This window comes from Camelina sativa, chromosome 7 (genome assembly GCF_030686135.1).
Source record: "Camelina sativa cultivar CO46 ecotype springtype chromosome 7, ASM3068613v1".
NCBI classification, from domain to species: Eukaryota; Viridiplantae; Streptophyta; class Magnoliopsida; order Brassicales; family Brassicaceae; genus Camelina; species Camelina sativa.
The window spans coordinates 3,332,493-3,353,130 of record NC_141886.1 but is presented as its reverse complement, the minus strand read 5'-3'; the positions used below and the strand labels follow the sequence as shown (position 1 = coordinate 3,353,130).

The following is a 20,638-nucleotide window of genomic DNA, read 5'->3' as shown; positions in this document are numbered from 1 at the left end:
AAAATTAATTAGTTTCCCATTTTAAAGAAAGGACACAATTAAAAAAAAGTAATTACATAAATGTTAGTTAATCTTATTAGATTTAATACTAAAATTTTCAATTATAAAAATATTCATTACAATATATGAGTTGTTTGTTCATAAATAATGACACAACATAATTTTCTAAAAAAATTTTCCTTATAACACATAATTTTAACATTAAGTTATGAGTTGTTTGTTCATAAATAATGACACAACATAATTTTCTTAAAAATTCCTTATAACACATATTTTTAACATTAAATTCAATAAATTATAGATAAACTTTAAAATTTTATCTATAAAAGTTTTAATAAAAGATTTAAAATTAATTATTAAAGAAAAGACACAATTAAAATTACATAAATGTTAGTTAATCATAATAGATTTAATCCTAAAAAATTAGATAAATATTCATTACAATATATGATTTATTGTTCATAAATAATGACACAACATAGTTTGCTAAAACAATTTCCTTTTACCATTAAAATTCAATAAATCATAGATAAACTTTAAAAAGTTTAAATTTTGATTATAAATGAAAGTAGTAATATTTGCTAGCATTTCACTATATTTTATCATACAACATTATTTCAACAGTTTGATAATTATTTATAAGGTGTTCACGTCTTTTTCATTAGCTTTGATTCTTCGTATACAAATTTAGAAGACGGATAATTTGGTGTGTCATATCCGTTCAAAACTGCGTAACATATTTATATTTGCTTATTTGAGTTAAATCTATTGATAGATAAAAAGAAATTCAAATCTAACAAAAGTAAATTATTTTTGTTTTGGTAAAGAATAAACATTTAATATGCAATCACACACACCTAACTAATTTGAAAGCAGTTTTATTCGCGTATCTAAATGACGGTGCGTGGCGTGGCGTGGGTGCGTGCGTGGGTCCTTTTTCTTAATTATATCTTTCTCACTAAATACTCTCTTCAGATTTCCAACTGCATATTATGCTCAATCAATGAATATATTACACTATAAATGGTTATCTATTGACTCTCTGAGCACTCTTTGATTTTAAATAATTGTTGTATCATTTAATATTAATAGATTCGGACTTTATGTTAAACAAAATTGTAGATAGTGCTTTAAACTTAATAAAAGTTTTCAAGTCATTTTATACTAGTATATAACTTTTTATGAAGATATGTATGTCAATATCTACTAGCTTATAGATATTTTGGAAGATAAATAATAAAACATGTATTTGATTATTTACATATAATGTGTTATCTATGCTATAGGGGTTTTTTTTAATCTTTTACAACCTATGATAGTTTTATAAGTAAATGATTAAAATTAGTAGCATTTGAACAATACACGGTTTTATGGACGACTCCACAACAAACCGTTTTTACGTACTACAAAAGTCTACGAAAAGTATACTTACATATTATATAATTCATAAATTTGGGGAACATATATTAAAAAGAAAAAGGGTTGATGGGTGTTTTCGTCATTTAGTGTGGAGTAAGAGGTAAAAAGGAAGGCGTGAGCCACACGCTATTTTATTTAATCAGAAGAAGAAAAAAAAAATGTAAAATACTCTGATTCTATAAGATTAAGGGGAGCTTTTGTTTATTTATAAAAATAGTGGACGCATACTAAAATGCTCTGGTACGCTAATCTGCGGTTTAGGACCAGTTTAATTCGGGATGTAGGGCCCACGGCTGCTTTATGAGTCCAAAAATTGTATTTCGATTGACTAAAGAAAATGTACAATAAGTTGCAAATCCAGGGCCAAAACTTATTATGTTTGTGTTTATGTGTTTCTCTAGTTTGGCGATTTAAATGATCTATCCAAGCATATGTTTTTTTCTGTCACTATTCCAATATTCAGTTTTCCTTTTTCATTTTTGTTACCAGTGTATCCACAATTTAATCTGATATAAAAGTTTTTATATTAATCTGAATATCTGATATATGTTAGCAAAAAAAAAAATGTTATATGAATCGTTTAGATCTTTTTATTCTTTCCTACAAAACTATCCCATTTTGTTTTTCTGAACGCGGCACGGTCGAACTCTTTTTAGCCGTTTTGTGGATTTGTGGATACTGTATTCTTGTACTGTTAACCAATGTTGGGGTAAGTTTGGATTTTAAGGTAACGCAGCGCAGCGCAATCGAGGGTATAGAAGAAAGCAACTGGGTAAAAAAAAAAAGAATAAATAAATAATAACATTGAATGCAGTTTGGCAGAATCTACCAAGAGACCCTTTTTGCTGTATTGCTTCATTTTTTAGTAGAGACAGGACAAGTGTAGTGTAGTAGACTAGACTCTACAGGTTCGAAGGGTTTACATACAACTAGGATTATTGTCTTAAAAGCAATTCTAACTATATAAAATTCAACTCACAAGTTAAAGAAAAAACAAATTTCTTTGTTTCTTTTCTTTTATCACTATGTGTATCATAATTTGGTTTACTTGTGTACATATCTGAAATGGAGAGTTGTATTAAATTTTTTTTGTTATGATTCTGAATTACGATAAGAAAATTAAAATAATAAAAATCAAGTAAAAGTCAAACCGGCTTTAGATAACTTCGAGGGACAACCAAAAAAAAAAAGCAGACACGATTCGTAAACAGTTCAAAACAGGCTTTGTGACCAAGCCAACGCTTCTTGTTGACTCGTCGTCTCTCGTCTCGTCTCGTCGTAAACTAGAAGAAAACAAAAGTTACTACTAAGAGATAGGGGAAGGGCAAAATAGTAAAACGGGTTTCTTTTGATTCATGCACAAGAAATCTCCTGTCATCGCGCAAGCCCAGGTAGGACCCAAGGGGGGTAATGCTCTGGTGGTCTAGGGAGCAGTGTAAGAGCTTACTTACTGACCCGTCAGTATCGTGCCACGTAACCCAATTGTGAAAAAAGGATGTGATTGTCTGTGCTAACGTCCACTTCATTACAAAGTGATTTTTTTTTTTTTTCTTTCTAAAGTGCACGTGGGTTTGACGCGGTTTGTTATGACCGGTTTGACCGTTTGAAAGACTCACTTTACCGTCGTCAAGACAGGAATTACTAAAATCCAAAAACATTATTATAATCAAGGAGAAAAGCAACAAAACGCAACAATCGCTGTCGTTTGGTAAGCAAAACTTGAGAGCCTCTTTTTCAATAATCTACGCCAAGGCTCTTTCGCCTCCATACTTCTAAGTTCTAAATTTCTAAAATGAAACCGTACTACAGTAGATGATGATGCTGATGATATATGCAAAATGATAAACTTTCCCCTCAAGAAAAGATTGGGTTGTATGTTACTCAGCAGAAGAACATGTTGCTTTCGACTTTCTCGTGCAGGCGTGGAAGCTCTGGAACTTTCCCGTCCTCCGATATGTCATAAGACTTTGTGAATTGCGCAAACTGAGCTGCTGCAAGGTGAGCATACCGCACTGGGGCCACTGAGTCCACAAAAGAGAGAGGACACATTGAATGTTAAGAGTTGTCTAGTTTCTGTCTAGTGAAATAGAGGATGCAATGAGAGTTTGATTAGGGAGTGTTTACCTATCGAAGTTGCAGTTGTGCTACGTTGGTTGCTGGAACACCACGATCATTCGAGACGATTAGATCTTTGTGATGGTAAAGCTAAGTTGTTTATTGTAAGTGACATTAGAGAGAGAGAACTTACACATAGGAGAGAGAATGGATGAGATTCTGCAAGTCATCGGGGGAGAAACCAATCTCATCAAGTAAAACATGGTAATGAGCCGGTCTTGAAGTTCCCTGAGACATCATCGAGGGAAACATCATGTGGAGTTGATTGCAATAACTAATAAAGGCGTGAGGAGTGAAGCTTTTGAAAATAAACAAGCGTCAGAATTTTTGGCCTAAACTTACTAATATTCCTGCATGAGCACACATGTAAAAATCATAGTTTGTTGGGTGTACGATCTTGGTGTCCACGACAGTCCCTGATAAACGGGATTTTTTAATTTGTTCTGTAAAGAAATAGAATCGTAGTGTGCTGATGAAGAATTAAAAGTATTTTTTTACCTGCAGGAACATTTTCAGGACCCTTAGCTTTAAACAACTTGGTGTGATGGTTCTTTTGAGCCACAATGACAGTGAATTTTGGCACATCAGATTCACCAAGACGTTGATAGGCCTGCGCGATGTTGAAAAGAAGCATAACTGTTGATAATATCTTCACTAGAATTTGAATAATAGATTGAAATCAGAATTTGCCAGCCATGGGACTTTGAAACAAGACCTTAATAATTTGGTCCACCTCGATGTTCAAGACTTGGTTGAACTGTGATTCACTCACACCATCCCTATCAAATGCCCAAGGTTTGGGTAAGGATAGACTTTTTGATTTTGGAGGTAAGACAACAGAGATTAACAGTAAATGTTTTGCTAGTACCTGAAAATGATAATCTGCTTAGGCTTCCGTGCCCTGCTTGTCCGGTAGAACTCTACAAATAGTTCGCTATTGGAAACAAATAAACAAACATGGAGAAGACACTGAAACATCTACAGTACGATATCTCATAAGTTGTTAATTTAATTCCAAAATAAAGCTGATAAATTAGGCTTCACATACTTCATGATACCGTTATCTCCTTTCTCAGTGTTCTCGATAGGTTGGAAGAGCGAATCAATCATCTCCAGACGTGGTGACTGAGTTCTTACAGCTGCCCTATACCTTGAGATTAAGGGCCAGGATTTTGAACCAACAACCTAGTAGCGGAGGTCGAGAAAGTAAACAGATAAAGAATCAGATCCTAAGAAAACCAGAAACAATGGACACACAAAGAGGACAAGACACATAACCAATACCGCTGCTACCGAAGGAACATCTGCCCGACCTGAAGGGCCATGAGATACATCCATACCCAAAATCAAGGTGGGAATTTTGTTTATCAATGGAATGTTGTAAGAGTACTCCATTCCCAACAGAGAATTGATGCCTCCAAGCTATTTTAAGACAGAAGAAAAGAAGTGAATTCACAGAGAACAACACATCAAAAGATATCTCACGTGTTAGCTTGTTGGTGATATACCTTTGAATTTATTTTCAGAAGTACATTGGTGAGATATTGGTCATTAATCTTAGTAGGGCAGATGCATTGTGTGTGGATCCCTTCTTCAGTGAGGCATATTTTCTTCCAGGGACCTTTACAGTTTGCAATGACCAGTTGAATGAAAGAGTTCAAACATTAATATGCGTGGGAAAGAGGTGAGATGATACCATAGATATCAGAAGTTTTTCGTTCTGGCAGGACACAGAGGATAAAATGAGGAGGCTCTGGAAATTTTAATTTCATCTTTGCAATAACTTTTTCTACCCTTTCAACAGGACCTGTTTTTTTATACTGTGGATCCTCTTCAACTAGTGCAAAAGGTCGATCAATTTCCTGCCATTTGACAAACCATATTCAGACTCTGTAAATAACTAGACATAGTTCAACACTACACACCAAATGAAAACGGAGAGAGTATCTACAAAACCTACAATGCCTTTCCTCATGCCACAGCTTATAAGCTCACGGGAAATGTAACTACTGTCGCATGGAGAAGAAAAGTTAACGATAGCCCAGTTTTTAATAGGTCTTGGTTCTAGAAGCATCTGCAAAGCAAGAAACAAAGGGTAAAAATAAAAGGGAGAAAGACTAGTTCGGGAATAATAGGTTCAATCCAACAAAAAAAAGAGTACGGAACCATTCTGAATCCACAATAATGAATATAATGATACCCGGAAATCTTTGCAGACAATTACCTTGTTGTTAAAGTTCCACCGTCCGTTGCAAGGCTCAAAATCTTCATTCTTGCCAAACTTTAGCTGTATATTACAAATGGGACAATATGGGACTATAATTGGCATGGTAGCGCATAATTTTCTATCTACAAACAAAAACATAAACAGGATTTACCATTGGGGGCTTAAGAACCCGGCCTTCAACTCGAGTCATTTGTTTTTCAATGGAGATGCCACATCCAGCCAAAAATGGGTCCTCGTCGTAGCAGTTGGTACACATTGCCTGCAATATTAGTCAGTAATAATATCTGCCATCCAAGATAAAAGAAAGCATCATCCAAGGTCAGGAAACGAAGCTCACATCATTGAGTGTTTTAATTCTCTCTAAAGGTTTTTGTCTAGATTTTTCAATAAGTGAAGCTCTTTGCCTCCCTGACAATGCTTTTGTATAACGTTGCAGAGATACAAGATTGCAAAACTGCAAAAAATGGATTATAAATTCAAATCTACACACCTCCATAAGTGGGATAATAAACTTTAAAAAATATATTAACTACGGAAAAACTGTCGGAGACGCATACCTCCAGTGGAAGATAGATGGGGCGATTTGGCTTGCCAACATCAAGGCATGGCAAGTACGCAGAAGAAATAGGCGCTGTGTAAGTTTGCTTGAAATATTCATACACAGTAATCTCTCTAGGCTGTCCTTTATGTTCACCATCTTTAATCTTCATTGAAAACCTGGAAACAATGAAGAAAGTCTAGCAAAGGCTGATAAAGGGGACACGAATTTATATTAAAGGTACAATCATGGAGAACATACAGTTGCTGATTGCACGGCTTCTGAGTTAGGCCTATAATTTTATATTCCATGTTACTGTGTGATGCCTTTACCCGCATATGTTTAAGCATTTTAGCGGCCTGCAAAGTTTCCATAAGAAATTCAAAAGCACGAAGCAAAAGCAACCAGGTATGTTTGCTGTTATTGTATTTAAAAGCCAGAACTACCTGAATCCAGTCGATTTGTCGTGGTGACTCAACACTCTGATTGGCTAACAGGAATTTAATAACTGGGCCCGGTTCTAAGATCATTGTTGTTGACACATCTGCGAACCATCGCAAAACTGTTAATAAGACTAAAAATAAAGACAAGGTTTATGAAATCTGGATGAGAAAGGTATAATACTGAAAAATACCAATGTTAAGCGAGAGTCCTCCATGGGTTGGACGAAAGCTCGAGTGGAGACCTCGAATACCTTTTACACCTCCTCCAACTTCAAAGGCGTACCCATTGTTATGGAAAAATGCCTGCCTGACCAAAAGACATCCCCTGCACAATTAACAGTAATCTAAAGTAAGCATCTAGCACGGTCACAAAATGCAAATAGTTGTACATCTATTAGATTTACAAACAAAGTGAAAATATAATGTTCAATTTTGTCCATTAGAATATAGAGAGAGTATCCTTTATTCCTTTTGATGAAAAGATATACTGCACATAAGAAACAGATAGAAAGATGCACCTTTCAGCTGCTTGCTGCCTCAGTACGGTGTCAAGCACTCTAAGTGCATCCTGATCACTCTTATCTGGTGTATCGGCTCCTCTCTGATTGACAAGAACAGACTTCAACGGTATTTTTGCAGTAAAATGTATCTGAACCTTGTAACTTCTTGGCAAGAAAGAACGTTTTGATCTTTTGCAAGTACTGGAAGGACTACCACCATCAGAGACACCACAATCCCTACAAACTTAACAAGACTGTGTTAGAACATCAACAAGATCTATCTTGCACACCTTGAGAAGATTAAATATTAATCCAAATAAGAGGGACACACCGTTTTGAAAATGAACCTTCCAAGATGACTTGAAAGTCAAATTCGTTCTGTGGCAGAGGACCAACAGTATATAAAGTCTTTTCTCCATCATATGCCAACCTTTTACCATTAAGATCAGAAGAGTAAGTCTTGAATAGTTGCTCCATAAGCCTTCTGCCTATTCCTTTTCCTTTGACATCATCACCCTTTTCTGTGGTGATACTAACCTGCAAGAAAGCAAAATATGTCAAGCATCTCTCACACACACAAACACTGGTAAAAAAGAATGCAGAAAAAACGACTAATCAATCTTACAGTGTACTGGTAAAATACTACATCCGGCTGTATCACAGAAACATTGAAGTGATTGGTGCACAATTCTATTGGGTTGCCTGTAGTTCCAACCCCAAGTCTAGTAGTGATGGCATAATCTCGATGGCTGGGCTGTTCTGGTTTTATACTTTTGGGTGACAATGGCAGAGATGAAGATGTCTCCATATCTCCAGGGGGAGGCAATCTGCAAAGAGAGAATTTAGAAGTTGGTTACAGTGTGGCAACAATCAGCCGAAAATAAAATGTTCAGAGGACTCGGAAAGAATTTAAAACACCAAATAAAGGAGTGAAGAACCACAAATCATTACATAATACAGCGGACAACAATGCCACAAAGTATCCATAAAACATCCTAGATTCCTATATTTAGGTGAATCTAAGGAAAGAGAAAACATTAAACCATCAAACAGGTGATAAAGACAGATCAAAGATGAGTCAGTATCCTTGAAATATTAAAGGAAACACTATAGTGGGCATAAAGCCTATATCCTGGATGAACCGGAGAAGCACTCATACCAAGCTTTTCGTGACAGAATTTTCAACTCCCTAAAACCCTGATCATCTCACTCATCCTCAGACAACTCTTTACTCGGATTTATTAGGGTTTTTTTATTCAGACACACGATGAAGAAAGGGTTTTTGTTTCTGAACATCATCTCGATTTGAGAAGAGAGAAGATAAATCGCCATGAACATCTTCAAGAAGAAGACCACTCCCAAAGTTAAAAAGCTATAAACTTTCGCCGTTTCTGAGATTTTGTTTTCTGGGTTTGGTATTTTTTTTCCCCTAAATCGCTAGGAATGGTATCAATTTCTGCTGGGCAACAAACTTAATCTGGAAAAAATGGAACCTTTTAACTGTTTGTGGCGTTCAAATGCGTCATGCAGTAAGCGACAGGAACAACAACGCTACAAACAATTGAAAAAGAAGAAGAAGAAGAATAAAAATCGAAAATTTAAGTAAGAATGGCCTACCTTGAAAGGATTAAGAATACGATTTCTTCTAGGGTTCCGGTGAATCAAAGAGCAGCAATAAGAGGGCTTTAGCTCATTTCTGGTCTCCGTCAGTCTCTTGGGTTTCCCAGAAAAGGCAAAAGAATGGGAGGGAAAGCTTCGAGTAATTGGGGAAATTAAAATATTTCATTTTTTTCAGGTTACTTTTTAATATTTGAGAATTGAGATCAAAATTATTAAACCGAACCCTTCAAAATCAAAACTTGGCTGCTTGCAAGAGATATTTTAATGTCCTAAGCAATAATTAAAAGTTTAAAACCTATGGAGTATTTAATTTGGGAAAATGTCCTAAAATCTAGAAATTTATATTTTCGTTGATTTAAAACAGTAACTATTTATCTGGTAGAAAAAACTTCATTTTTTTGTTAGACTTCTATATAATTCATGAATTTTTGTTAACTTCATTTTTTTTGTTGACTTCATAAATCACATGTAATCAATTAGCCGTTAACGAGAACCCGTTAATAACAAAATAATGTCGTTTAATCAAATTTAAAACTTCCAAAGGATCTTTGATTTGGGGAAAAATAAGAATCGATTTTTAATTTAGGGATTTTAAGTTTGATTAAACGACATCGTTTTGTTATGAATGAGATCTTGTTAACAGCTAATTAGTCCGTGTGATTTCTCTAGTTGACCACTTAATGTTGTGTATCATAAAGCAAGGTCTTTGTAAATTAATTAGAAGTCAACTAAATAATGTTTTTTTTTTTCACCGGATGAAAAGCTCACACAGACTTCAGGATTTTAGTGACATTTTTGCCCAATTTAATTTCCTACATTTTACAAAAGTCTCATTTTGAAGATTTTTCATAGACTAGTGAAAAAGTCTGCAATGTCACGTAACCCGTTCAAACCAAAAAAACAAAATTGGATTTCACAAAACCGGAAATAAATTAAACCGGATAATTGACCCGTACCAGAACATGAAGAAACATCAGCCACACGCGCGAAAAGAAGCGCGTAGAGAACAACGTGTATGTTTTGTATCCTCAGAAAAGAAACCACCGTGGATCCCACCCATCACTCCTCCCTCCCTCATCTCCGTCATACGCACCACCACTCTTTCTTTCTTCCTTCCTTCTCTCACATTCTTTTTCACCAGAAACAACAAAAACTAAATCGAAGAAAGAAAAATTTAGTAAAAAAAAAAAAAATCGAATCAAGAAAGTTTTCATGGAAGATATTTCGACGGATCCGCTTGTTCCGGCGGTGAAACCTGACCCGATGAGGACATCTTCAGCTGGTGGCGGCGAAGGTGCTAATAACCGTCTTGAAAATGACGACGGAGGAAGCGGTGGTTCTGAGATTGGAGCGCCGGATCTGGATAAGGACTTGCTATGCCCGATTTGTATGCAGGTTATCAAAGATGCTTTCCTGACGGCGTGTGGTCATAGTTTCTGCTATATGTGTATCATCACGCACCTCAGGAACAAGAGTGATTGTCCTTGTTGTAGCCAACATCTCACCAATAATCAGCTTTACCCTAATTTCGTACTCGATAAGGTTTCTATTTTTCCCATCTCTTTCTCTTGTTAAGTGGTCTTAGCTTTTCAATTCAAGTCTGGGTGCTGCTCGTTTGAGAGGTGATAATGATGCAGTGTAGTTTATGGAAGGATTCTGGTTATTGCAATTGAGAGGAGCCAACTTACTTATTGATGTCTTACATTCGTGTGAAAAATCATGGTTTTGTTTCTTGTTTGCTGAACTTGAAATAGAAGCATTCGGTTAAGGAACAGTTGTATCTTGAAACTATCTATCGCTGGAATGCAGCTTTTTATAATTGACTTCTCTGTACCACTTGTGTAGCTATTGAAGAAAACCTCAGCTCGGCATGTGTCAAAAACTGCCTCGCCCTTGGATCAGTTTCGGGAAGCATTACAAAGGGTCGGTTCTTAACAAGCCTTTATGTTCCACTATTCCTCTTTAAATTGGCACTCTCAGACTTGTTATTGGAGTTATAAAAATTACAGATATTGATTTCCTGCGTTCATGCTTAGACAGGGTTGTGATGTGTCAATTAAGGAGGTTGATAGTCTTCTTACTCTTCTTTCGGAAAGGAAGAGAAAAATGGAACAGGAAGAAGCTGAGAGGAACATGCAGATACTCTTGGACTTTTTACATTGTTTAAGGAAGCAAAAAGTCGATGAACTAAATGAGGTTGGTTTCTGGATTATGGAGTAGCATTGAGCTGCCTATTGATAATTATTCTCATTTTTCTTCATTCCTTCAGCTTCAAAATCTTCCCTATATATATATATATATTATACTGTAAAAGGAAGAAGAAAGCCATAAAACATCTTTCTATCAATAAATCTATCGAACTGTTCATGAAACATAATCCATGAATGTTTTAGATGAGTTCTCAGGAACAAACGACTGTTAGAATTCTGTCATTTATGTATTTTCTATCTTAATGTAGGTGCAAACTGATCTCCAGTATATCAAAGAGGATATAAATGCCGTTGAGAGACATAGAATAGATTTATACCGAGCTAGAGACAGATATTCTGTGAAGTTGCGGATGCTCGGAGATGATCCAAGCACAAGAAATGCATGGCCACATGAGAAGAACCACAGTGGTTTCAACTCCAATTCTCTGAGCATAAGAGGAGGAAATTTGTTAGGCAATTATCAAAACAAAAAGGTAGAGGGAAAGCCACAAGGAAGCTCTCATGGGCTACCAAAGAAGGACGCACTGAGTGGGTCAGATTCCCAAAGTTTGAATCAGTCAACTGTCTCTATGGCTAGAAAGAAACGGATCCATGCGCAGGTTTGTTCTTACTTTTCTACTCAACATCTTGAACATGTGTCTTATGCTGAAATGGTCCAAGGACAGTGGGATTAAATTTTCATATATTTGTCTGTTAAAGAAGAAGCATAATTGATAGCATTAGACTCCAGTGATTGTGCTACAATTAGTAGTATGCCTAGCCACTCACTTAGTGAGCTGGATCGACAGCTCGAGAAATTGGAAGTGTTTGTGGGTGGAATATGAATCTTCTGACGGAAAAGATACCTTTGATTAAGGCTCACATTTTTGGTGGTCTGTTTAAAGCCAGTTGGCTTCAGAGAGCGATTGATTTCGCATTTTTTGCAAGTAAACGTAAAAATAGCATTCTGGATTATATATCTATTGCTTAGTGATAGTAGCCGGTTCTCCTCTCTGGTACTATAGCAACAAAAGTCACTATGTTTTCTTGACACACTAACAATTCTGTGAATACTATGAAATGGCATCTAGACAAATATAGTAGTTTTCTTCAAAAATTCTGCATAGTCCTTTAATCTATCTGTAAATGCTTCATATATACACTAGATTGCTAATTCTGTGCAAGTGTCTTGTCTTGTAGTTCAATGATCTACAAGAATGTTACCTCCAAAAGCGGCGTCAGTTGGTAGACCAACCAAATAGTAAACAAGAAAATGATAAGAGTGTAGTACGGAGGGAAGGCTATAGCAACGGCCTTGCAGATTTTCAATCTGTGTTGACTACCTTCACTCGTTACAGGTAGGGTAGTGAATGCCCCTTTTCAATTGGGCTAGTTGTACATACAGAGTGTTTTCAAATTTATCAGATTTCTAATTGCACTCTTTCTTCACAGTCGTCTAAGAGTCATAGCAGAAATCCGGCATGGGGATATATTTCATTCTGCCAACATTGTATCAAGGTGAATTTCTTTTCCTTGTTCGTTTGATCAGGTGACAGATGATGACTAACGAAGAATGTCTTCTAAATGACTGTGTCAGAAAGTATCAAAATATACCCTTAAGTAATCAAGTTTTGTTTAATGTATGGATAGACTCATTTACTACTATGGGATCCGTTGCTGTATAATTCTAAGCCAGTGAATGGTATGAAGATGAATCTGCTGACATGGTAGGGAGAAGGTTTTGTGTTATCAGCAGGCCGCTTAATAGGAATTTTCTAAAAGATGGAACACTATATGTTATAGCTGTTTGCGATCTTTTATATGAAAATATCTCTTTCTCAAAGAAGGGGCGAATTTTTTTTTTCAGTTGCTCCTGGGGCCATTTTCTCTCTCTGTACTTTGATTTATGGTCTTTCAGTAGATTACATGCTTTATGCTTCGCATGAACCTGTAATGTAATGTACCATCTTGCTGAGACTTGCTGAAAGATATGGTGCTGTTCCTTTTCAGCATAGAGTTTGATCGTGATGATGAGCTGTTTGCCACTGCTGGTGTTTCTAGATGTATAAAGGTTTTTGACTTCTCTTCGGTACGTTCACAAATCTTGGAGGGCATTCAGTTGCATACTAATTGAATCTTCTTGTGCAAAGTTATGCTTTTGTGAAACAGATCATGTATCTCAAATCTAGGATGCTTCATTGATAATGAAACTAAGTTGTGCTCTTGGAAAAATCTAGCTTTGATGCATGTTAGCCATTTACACTTTAGTATTGCAAAGAAAAATATAAATCCAAGCTTCTACGTAATCGAATTTTGGTTTTAAATTTCCGTCTTATCCAATGGACCACTCTGGGCTGGTTGATGATTGGCTGCAATCTTTTCAGGTTGTAAATGAACCAGCAGATATGCAGTGTCCGATTGTGGAGATGTCAACTCGGTCTAAACTTAGTTGCTTGAGTTGGAATAAGCATGAGAAAAATCATATAGCAAGCAGTGATTATGAAGGAATAGTAACGGTGTGGGATGTAACTACTAGGCAGGTGAGTACTTTGCCCAACTTATCTAACATCGCGCCTTTAAGTTATCATCTCATTAATTGTGAAATGTATCTAAAATTTTATGTGAACAACTGATCGCAGAGTCTTATGGAGTATGAAGAGCACGAGAAACGTGCATGGAGTGTTGACTTTTCACGAACAGAACCATCAATGCTCGTATCTGGTAGTGATGATTGCAAGGTATCTCCAGTTTTTCATCACCTTTCATCGCATTAGGCTCTGTTTCATATTAAAAAAAAAAAATCTATCATAGATATTTTCTAGATTTTATGAATATCTTGGTCGCTGTCGCTCCTGTCTGCTCATTAGTGCATTTGTACTCATGACTCTTTTCTACTGCTTATTAAACTTTTTTTTGTGAGATGTTCTAATAATTTGGGGATTGGTCATGGTCATATGTTCGCTTTCCTGCATTGAATGTTTGTTGGTTTCTTAAATTTTTAGCAAATTTCCCGTCTTAGTGTATTTGTGGCGGCTATACATTACCAAGCAAAGAATACTTGACACTTTTAGTGTAGTAAATCTTACCTTGAAATTCATAGCTTCATTTGTCCAAATTGAATGGGATGTTACTGAAAATATTTCAGTAGCTTATTTAATCATGTTGGATGCGATTTTGACTTAAGGAATCGGTTCCACTGAATTTCTAATTCTGGCTGAAGCATATTATACCAGTGGGCTCCTTTTAAGTCAATTCACTACTTGTTAATCGTTAACCGTGCATTATTCATGTCTTATAGATAAGGCAATTATGCTGTGTTTGATCCAGGTTAAAGTTTGGTGCACAAGGCAGGAAGCAAGTGTGCTTAATATTGATATGAAAGCAAACATATGTTGTGTCAAGTACAATCCGGGCTCAAGCAACTACATTGCGGTATATACTTCCACCCCTCTGCCAACTTTGCATCTCACCTTTTTTTTGCTATTCAGTATTGAGCTACCACTTATGTTCAGCATGACACTATTACACGTTTGTAGATTTAATCTCCAATTAGACAGAGAGACTTAGACGTTTAAGCCTGTTGATTTATTGCAGGTCGGATCAGCTGATCATCACATCCATTATTACGATCTAAGAAACATAAGCCAACCACTTCACGTCTTCAGTGGACACAAGAAAGCAGTTTCTTATGTTAAATTTTTGTCCAACAACGAGCTCGCTTCTGCATCCACAGATAGCACACTGCGCTTATGGGATGTCAAAGACAACTTGCCAGTAAGATTACTGCTTGAGCCAATCTTACTGATTTTGTCCAAGAAAAACAAGTCTTGACTATGTTGTTCAAATTCAATATTACTCGACGATTTTTTCAGGTTCGAACCTTCAGAGGACACACTAATGAGAAGAACTTTGTGGGTCTGACAGTAAATAGCGAGTATCTTGCCTGTGGAAGCGAGACAAACGAAGTATATGTATATCACAAGGTTCACAAATTTGACATTTTTGCTTTTAACTTCTATCATCTACTATTTATGATCCAGAAATCAATCTCGTTGCTAAACTATTTGGAAATGTGAATGATGTGATACAGGAGATCACGAGACCGGTAACTTCGCACAGATTTGGATCACCAGACATGGACGATGCAGAGGAAGAGGCAGGTTCCTACTTTATAAGTGCGGTTTGCTGGAAGAGTGATAGTCCCACGATGCTGACTGCGAATAGTCAAGGAACCATCAAAGTTCTGGTACTCGCTGCGTGATTCTAATAAACATTACAAAAGAATTTTATAGCTTCGTGGATCAATAAAAGCAGTAAATTTGCCGTCTATGTTTATCTAGTGGAAGTTATAGAGGTAAAACAATTTGTCAAAAGTAGGGGTTCATCATTTGGACAGCAACTTTGTATTATGATGCTCGACTACGAACCCTCGAGAAGAATTTGTATCAGAAATGTAGATATATCATATATATATATATATATATTATCTTATGGGTTTCTTAGTTCCTAATTTTAGTTTCTATAAGTAATTGTTATAATCAAAATGCCGTGATCATCATGTGAATCGGTGATGAAAAGTCCAACCTTGGCTTGCCTATAAAAGGTTGGCTTACCGATGCAATAATAAGTCATTAATATGTGCATGTAGTAAGGTCATTGAAACTAAGTTTCATTTTATAGTGTGAAATCCATGATAATTGACGCTTTTGTGTCATACACTTAATTAGTATATAACAGCTCGTTAAAAAATGTGATTGTGTTACAATGGTCGTATTAATATTGTAATAGTAACCCTTTTATATCTTGGATACGCAACTCTGAAATCGAAGTGCCATGAAGTCCGTAAAAGATGCATGCTTGGGGAAGTTTTAAGTCCAATGGCCAAACATTTAAGTTTCTTTTTTTTTTTCTTTTTAAATTCCAAAAAACGTTGCATACTTCACTTGCTCATCCTAGTCATTATAACTAGGTTAGGTGGCTTGAAAGAACGACGTTTTCACAACGAGGGGGACACATCAATGTGTTTCTTCCCTTTAAGCAACCATAGCCATCAAATCCTTGTTTTTTCGCTTAATTAAACAAGTAATTCTTTCATACAACAGCTTTTGCTAATTGATATTATACTCCCATCTTGTTCGATAGATTTAAAATGTTTCTCTTGCGATGTCAAAAAAAAAAAAAAAAGTTTCTCTTGCATGCTTTGATTATACAATTCACACATCTCATAAACGTAACTTTATTTTATCATGGTAAATTAATCAGAAATTCGAGAAAGGAATTAGCAAGTCGTATATATGAAAGTCAGATGTGGATAAGATGGTATGTATACCTTTGTTTATATGATATTAATTTTTTGAGTCTATATAATTAACTAAATAAAACACATAGTATCAAGTCAATGATCTAAAAGAAATTATTATATTAACATTCATCTTTCTTAGAATAAATATAAAATAGATGGTTACAGCTTTGGATTTTTCGTTGTTATGGTAATCGCATATCGTTTCACGTTAGCCACATATATTTACTTTCAACTTCACATCGTACTATAAATTTATAATAGGTATACTATATAGGCGGAGTCACGCAAGCATATATATATATATATATATACCTATGGAGATCTAAATGTGATGTGTTCTTTTATTTTTATGTACGTCACTAAACTTAACGTCAAGTATAAATTAGTGCAACAATTTACTAACAATACTACTATTTATTTTATTCTTAGGAACACATGAACTGAGTCATATGGATTTTTAACTTTTATATGCCAATAATCCGAGTTCAATCATAACTTGTAGTGGATGACTGAGAAAAAAAAACTCGGTAATGGATGACTCGGAGCCAACACTTTCACTACGACTTTTTTGTTTGTTTGTTATGGTATATCACAAAGTCATATTAACTCGAGTTTTATAACTTGGAGTTTTAAATTCTGCCTTTAGAGTTTTCAATACGACAAACAGAGAAACGCTATTAGTATATTATACTACAACTTGTTGAGCTCTTTTTTAATTTGTTTTCGAAATAAACTCATATTGCCGAGAGAACGTTGTCAAAATATAACATGTGTGCATAATCTTTTTCCTTTACATAAGTTAACAACAACTAAATGAATCAGCGTAGTATTATTATATATAATATAGATACACGTTTTAAATCAGATAGTAAGTTACTTAATTATAAAGTTTGATCAAACAAAAAAAATTACTTAATTATAATATTTGTTTCGTTTCCAAAATATTGTACACGACTGACACAACATGTTAATTCTTCTTCAATTCTCAAAACTAACATAAAAGAAAACCAAAATGTGTTCGTATGTGGTTGTTTTGAAAGAAATCAAATATTCCTCATTATATAAATACATCAACGTACGTATCTAGCTATAAAAATAAACATTTGTTCATTTCTAATATATAGGGTAAATCAAATTCTGGTAAACAAGAACTTAACTGCTCATTAACTAGCTATAGCTCATAGCCTATGAGAATATCCATCAACAAAGGCTAGCTATGCGCAGATTTTAAATATATTAAGCTCCATAGCCTATGAGAATATCCAATATCAAAGTTGATTAATCAAGTACAACAAAAACAATAATTGCCTCTAGACCCTAGTGGTGGACTTCAATAATTATGAACTCTTCTTCGTTCATTTAAGTATTTAACGGCTCTAGTTAACGTAATTAAATAAAGTAAAAAATGTTCATTCTTCTTGCTTACTACTTTTTCTGTCTCTAATAGATTAATATTCTGGGACATATTTTTTTGTCTCTAAAATATTGATTTTGTAGATTAAAACTAAAACAAATTTTCTACTTAATGTTTTTTCTCACATAAAAGTAATCTAATAGTCTATATTTTCTTTATTTACTCAAAAGTAATTATAAATTAATTTATAAATACAAATTATACTTTTTCTTAATATGTGTGATAATGTCAAAACATCAATCTATTAGGAACAGAAACAATAGTAAAAGTTTTATACAAATCTAAATAGTAGTATTTCTAGGGAAATTGTGATAAAAATCGCTTGTATAATACCACTTTTGAAAAATACCACTAAAATAAATTGTTTATTTATAACTTGTTGTTTTAAACCTTATAAACATCTGTTTACCTACATTATGAAAAATTTACTTAACTTTATTACATGCTTCTAAATTTTTATAAATGTGTATTTTGGATATATTTGAAAATTGACAAAAATTATTGGTGTTTTTGAAATATGATATCATAAAAAATTGTATTTTTGTATTATCCCATATTCCATTTAAATAGCGATAGAAGCAAAAACCTAGAAAACTTCGAAATTGTGTAAGGCTATGTATTACTACTGAATGATGCGAGTCTAGAGTTAAGTTGTCGACAACTCAAACTTTTACAAGTGAAAAAAAAAACATTTGGTGGCTTTACATGGAATATTTGACCACTTGATCCAAATAATCGATTATTAATTGTTTCATTATTTATTAATTAACTTATTTTGCAGTTTTTAGATCGATTCTCATCCGCACGAGTAGTTTTCACTTTTTCTCTGTAGAACAGACTCCATATTCTCTTTCTTTTTTTTTCTTTATTTGTTAAAGAAACAGATTCCATATATACAATATCACTGTTGTCCAAAAAATATATATATACAGTATATAACTTACTTGAATGGTATAAAATCAATATCTTTCACAACTCAAAGATTTGAAATCAAATTCCAAGCAAAAGTTTTGGAGATCATATGAAAGATTTGTTGTATGTATTTTTCATTTACAAATTTTTTGGTGGCCAATTAATTTTTTTTTTAAAACTTTAGATTGTCGTATAGATCCACATAATGATTCGTTAACTAGTACAATTAGAACATTTGAATTGTTGGAATTTTCAAAAAAAATGGAGAATAAAAAAAAAATATTTTGCTTTTTGTCTATTGTTCTTCATTTATTAATGAATTATTAATCATTGAAATATTCCAAAATCAAGCAAAATCTAAATATTCTATGATTGTTTGTGTGTATACACGTATATATTCATCATATATCATTGTTTTAAAGTCCAGTCAAAATATATTTTCTGACTAGATAATTTTTTCGACCAAGATTCAAAAAATATTTATAGTTTATAGTTTTTTTGGATAAACAATTTACAGTTATAGTTTTTATTAAGAAAATATAAACACTTATTTTCCTTTTTACGAAAAAATATATCCCCTATATATAACGGAAGTACACAACATTTTTTTGTAGACTATATAATTTTTATAAGTTGGTTACAAAATAGGTTATACAATAGATATAGGTTGGTTATAAAAAACGTTATAGATTAATTGGTCAATCCATGAGCTATATGAATACACTTAAGAATATCCCAAAAAATCTTCTTAAAGAGACTATTTCAATAATTTATACAATTTTCTAAATAAAATCTTTAATATTCCATGTATTGTTACAAAATATATACTATTAGGCATAAAAATATATTTTTAGGCGTAAAAAAGAATAAAATCTTGGCAATTTATCACACTTAATCGTGATTTCCGAGATCTTATTGTTCAACTAAAAATAAATTCTTACCTAACCACGGGTCATATTAAAAAACATTCACCAAACATGTTTAAAAATTAAAATAAAACCAAACAACAAACATAACCATTTCTCATACATAAAATTACAAAATTAACAATATAAAACTTACAAAATAGGTATTTTTTTTTCTTTTTTTTTTGTCAAAACGAATGGGATTTCATTCAAATCAAAGCCTCATAAAGAGGTAGGTTCTTACAACAAACAACAAGATAATCAAAGGGGAGAAAAGATAAAGGCTCCATGAGTTCTTCAAAGGGATACTCAACTCTTGAAAGTTTTACAAAGTGTGAAGGATCTATTGGGACCAGGGTGGATTCGACCATGAAGGCAGGCTTCGCGAAATCCTTGACCAACGAGTGATCATGAGTGGCTCTAGCGACAAACGCAATCGAGCTATGAAATGAGTGTTCCACAGGGGTAACACTAAACATGTGTATAGCCAAAATGAGAGGTAGAGTAAGAGGGGCAACGTCCTTTATCACTTTAAGATCAGACCTCTTGGCTGTAGAAAGAGCTTCAACCGGGGATCACAAGAGTTGGGTGTCTAACCGTAGCAAAGCAGGTGAGTCCTCCCTCACATGAAGCTCATGGCCATGGAGGTTAAGGAGTTTGACACAAAGCTTGCAGCCGGTTTGGCCCAGAGTTTTGTTAACAGACCCGAGCTTCCTATCGTTTGGTGACATGCTACAATTGGGGATACTGGGTGGCAGCTTCAAAATCACGCAGCTTGGTGGATTAGATTCCAGGTTAGAGCTCAGTAATAAAGCTATCCACACATTGCTAAGAGACTCGCCTCGACAAGGATAAATCTCAAACCAATCTGAAGAACGCAACATACTGCTACCGAAGAAACCTCGACTTGACCAAGCAGCTATAGTCGGAACTAGAAAAGTTGAGTTTAAATCGCAATGTCATTCATGGATCTGGATAAGACAGTCCAAACCCCGACCAATGCAAACAGTTTACAGCACAATAAGCTTCGCTGCCCACCGTGACTGATTTTCAC

General features: G+C 34.4%; 2 protein-coding genes and 1 long non-coding RNA gene across 6 annotated transcripts; 2 read left to right on the top strand and 1 right to left on the bottom strand.

The window, feature by feature from the left end:
* The first annotated feature begins 590 nt into the window (after nt 1-590).
* LOC147940789 (uncharacterized) lies at nt 591-1,116 on the top strand. The gene is made up of 2 exons (XR_015562900.1): nt 591-706; nt 877-1,116. It is a non-coding gene; the product is annotated as an uncharacterized LOC147940789 (long non-coding RNA).
* Nucleotides 1,117-3,057: 1,941 nt separating this feature from the next.
* LOC104700160 (protein argonaute 6) lies at nt 3,058-9,140 on the bottom strand. 2 transcript variants are annotated; one of them, XM_087459899.1, is made up of 23 exons: nt 8,860-9,140; nt 7,868-8,052; nt 7,574-7,779; nt 7,261-7,479; nt 6,934-7,067; nt 6,746-6,843; nt 6,561-6,658; nt 6,319-6,478; nt 6,099-6,215; nt 5,913-6,020; nt 5,759-5,821; nt 5,495-5,608; nt 5,231-5,396; nt 5,043-5,155; nt 4,819-4,956; nt 4,583-4,719; nt 4,403-4,468; nt 4,250-4,313; nt 4,033-4,144; nt 3,877-3,950; nt 3,668-3,762; nt 3,544-3,575; nt 3,058-3,440 (listed from the first exon to the last, which is right to left on the bottom strand). In XM_087459899.1, exons 2-23 carry the CDS (start codon nt 8,048-8,050, stop codon nt 3,301-3,303), a joined length of 2,637 nt encoding a protein of 878 aa, XP_087316025.1. In that variant the 5' UTR covers nt 8,051-8,052; nt 8,860-9,140; the 3' UTR covers nt 3,058-3,300. The 2 variants fall into 2 exon arrangements, with proteins under 2 accessions (XP_087316025.1, XP_010413926.2); XM_010415624.3 differs by having other exon boundaries at nt 7,868-8,069; nt 8,860-9,137.
* A 769-nt stretch (nt 9,141-9,909) lies between these two features.
* On the top strand, nt 9,910-15,542 carry LOC104700159 (E3 ubiquitin-protein ligase COP1). 3 transcript variants are annotated; one of them, XR_015562367.1, is made up of 14 exons: nt 9,916-10,404; nt 10,708-10,785; nt 10,903-11,058; nt 11,321-11,671; nt 12,252-12,409; nt 12,504-12,569; nt 12,702-12,778; nt 13,062-13,140; nt 13,436-13,591; nt 13,691-13,789; nt 14,379-14,483; nt 14,646-14,825; nt 14,924-15,034; nt 15,142-15,542. XR_015562367.1 is itself a non-coding variant. In XM_010415622.3 (13 exons), exons 2-13 carry the CDS (start codon nt 10,733-10,735, stop codon nt 15,310-15,312), a joined length of 1,689 nt encoding a protein of 562 aa, XP_010413924.1. In that variant the 5' UTR covers nt 9,910-10,404; nt 10,708-10,732; the 3' UTR covers nt 15,313-15,542. The 3 variants fall into 3 exon arrangements, 2 of the variants coding, with proteins under 2 accessions (XP_010413924.1, XP_010413925.2); XM_010415622.3 differs by lacking the exon at nt 12,702-12,778 and having other exon boundaries at nt 9,910-10,404; nt 10,899-11,058; XM_010415623.3 differs by lacking the exon at nt 12,702-12,778 and having other exon boundaries at nt 9,914-10,404.
* The last annotated feature ends 5,096 nt before the right edge of the window (nt 15,543-20,638 follow it).

Excerpts from the sequence above, each read along its gene's own strand:
- LOC104700159 (XM_010415623.3), top strand. The coding sequence starts at position 10,075 with ATGGAAGATATTTCGACGGATCCGCTTGTTCCGGCGGTGAAACCTGAC. Across the intron at positions 10,405-10,707 it reads CTAATTTCGTACTCGATAAG|CTATTGAAGAAAACCTCAGC; the intron begins GTTTCTATTTTT and ends CCACTTGTGTAG. Across the intron at positions 13,141-13,435 it reads AGGTTTTTGACTTCTCTTCG|GTTGTAAATGAACCAGCAGA; the intron begins GTACGTTCACAA and ends CAATCTTTTCAG.
- LOC104700160 (XM_087459899.1), bottom strand. The coding sequence starts at position 8,050 with ATGGAGACATCTTCATCTCTGCCATTGTCACCCAAAAGTATAAAACCA. Across the intron at positions 6,844-6,933 it reads AGGACTCTCGCTTAACATTG|ATGTGTCAACAACAATGATC; the intron begins GTATTTTTCAGT and ends GATGGTTCGCAG. Across the intron at positions 3,763-3,876 it reads GTGCTCATGCAGGAATATTA|GGAACTTCAAGACCGGCTCA; the intron begins GTAAGTTTAGGC and ends ATGATGTCTCAG.